We start from the raw sequence: 1054 nt of genomic DNA, 5'->3' as shown, positions 1-1054 counted from the left end.
CACCCCACTGCCCTCTGCTCCCCATTCACACCTCCTTGCTTAGTGCTAGAACTGCCCAGTGCCTGGAACCCTCATGCTCCCCGCCCGCTGTGCCCACAGCCTCCTCTCTCCCTAAAGCCTCCCCCTACCTATGTCCTCGTGCCAGACCCATGGACTGAGTTGGGGCCCCCCACAGCATGTGATGGGCAAGGCTTCTGACCTACATGAGATGCAGGGTCCCAGGCCCTGCCAGCCCTCCCGTGGGACTGCGTATCTCCCAGAGCCCCCACGTGCTGGGCGCCGTGCACCCACACTCCCGCCGCCTCCTGCACAGGCCATCAGCAACCCGCCGCCGGGGACAGTGCGGCCCGGCCCGGCCCAGCCGACCTCCCGCCTCACGGCAGGCAGGAACTCAGTGGGATAATGAAGGAGAGTCCCACGCGTGACGCCGACCGCCGCGTGACGCCGACCGCCGCGTGACGCCGACCGCCGCGTGACGCCGCGCGCTGGGCGGGACGGGGGGAGCCGGCTGGCCGTGGGTGGCCGCACTGAGTGCCCGCACTCCAGGCCGACTCCAATTCTCTCCTTTGCCAGCTTTCGGGAGCCGACATGAAAGAGTTTGCGGGGTTCGCCCCCAGCCCCAGGAGCCCCACCCAGGAGCCCGTGGAGCCCACGCCCGGCCCGGCCCCGCTCCAGGAGGACGTGGACATGAGCGGCGGCTGCAGCGGAAACGAAGCCAGCGAACACCGCTCCGCGGGGCGGGGCTTGCAGGGCGGCGGCTGCGGCGGCGGCAGGGAGCTGGGGCTGCAGGCGGAGCCGCCCGGCGCCCGCCAGAGGTGGGGTCTCACGGCCTCGGTTCTGCAAGATGATTGCTTTGCCACCTCAAAATCACGATTACCAGCTTTTCCAAGATTTTCGAGAATCTCACTAACTTAGAATGCCTGGCATTTACGCGGCTCTGTCCTGCCTCGCAGTGACGCCGCCGTCCGCGCTGAAGCTCTGAGCCCCGGGAGATCCGTGGCGGGGGTAGTGGGAACCCAGAGGCGGGCCCGCCGGGGAGGCCGGCGGGGTCCGC

The 1054-nt window shown here is 69.2% G+C and overlaps 1 protein-coding gene across 1 annotated transcript in view; it reads left to right on the top strand.

Moving 5' to 3' along the window:
* Window positions 1-1054, top strand: part of PER2 (period circadian regulator 2) — a 38365-nt gene that overhangs the window by 8400 nt on the left and 28911 nt on the right. The window contains 1 exon segment of the mRNA XM_039861602.1: window positions 574-893. Coding sequence (XP_039717536.1) covers window positions 589-893 — 305 coding nt within the window. The 5' untranslated portion in view covers window positions 574-588.

The sequence above is a fragment of the Pteropus medius genome, unplaced genomic scaffold (genome assembly GCF_902729225.1).
Source record: "Pteropus medius unplaced genomic scaffold, Ma_sr-lr_union100, whole genome shotgun sequence".
In the NCBI taxonomy this organism is placed as follows: Eukaryota; Metazoa; Chordata; class Mammalia; order Chiroptera; family Pteropodidae; genus Pteropus; species Pteropus medius.
Note: the sequence above shows the minus strand (reverse complement) of the source record. Positions and strands in the feature narration are given on the sequence as shown.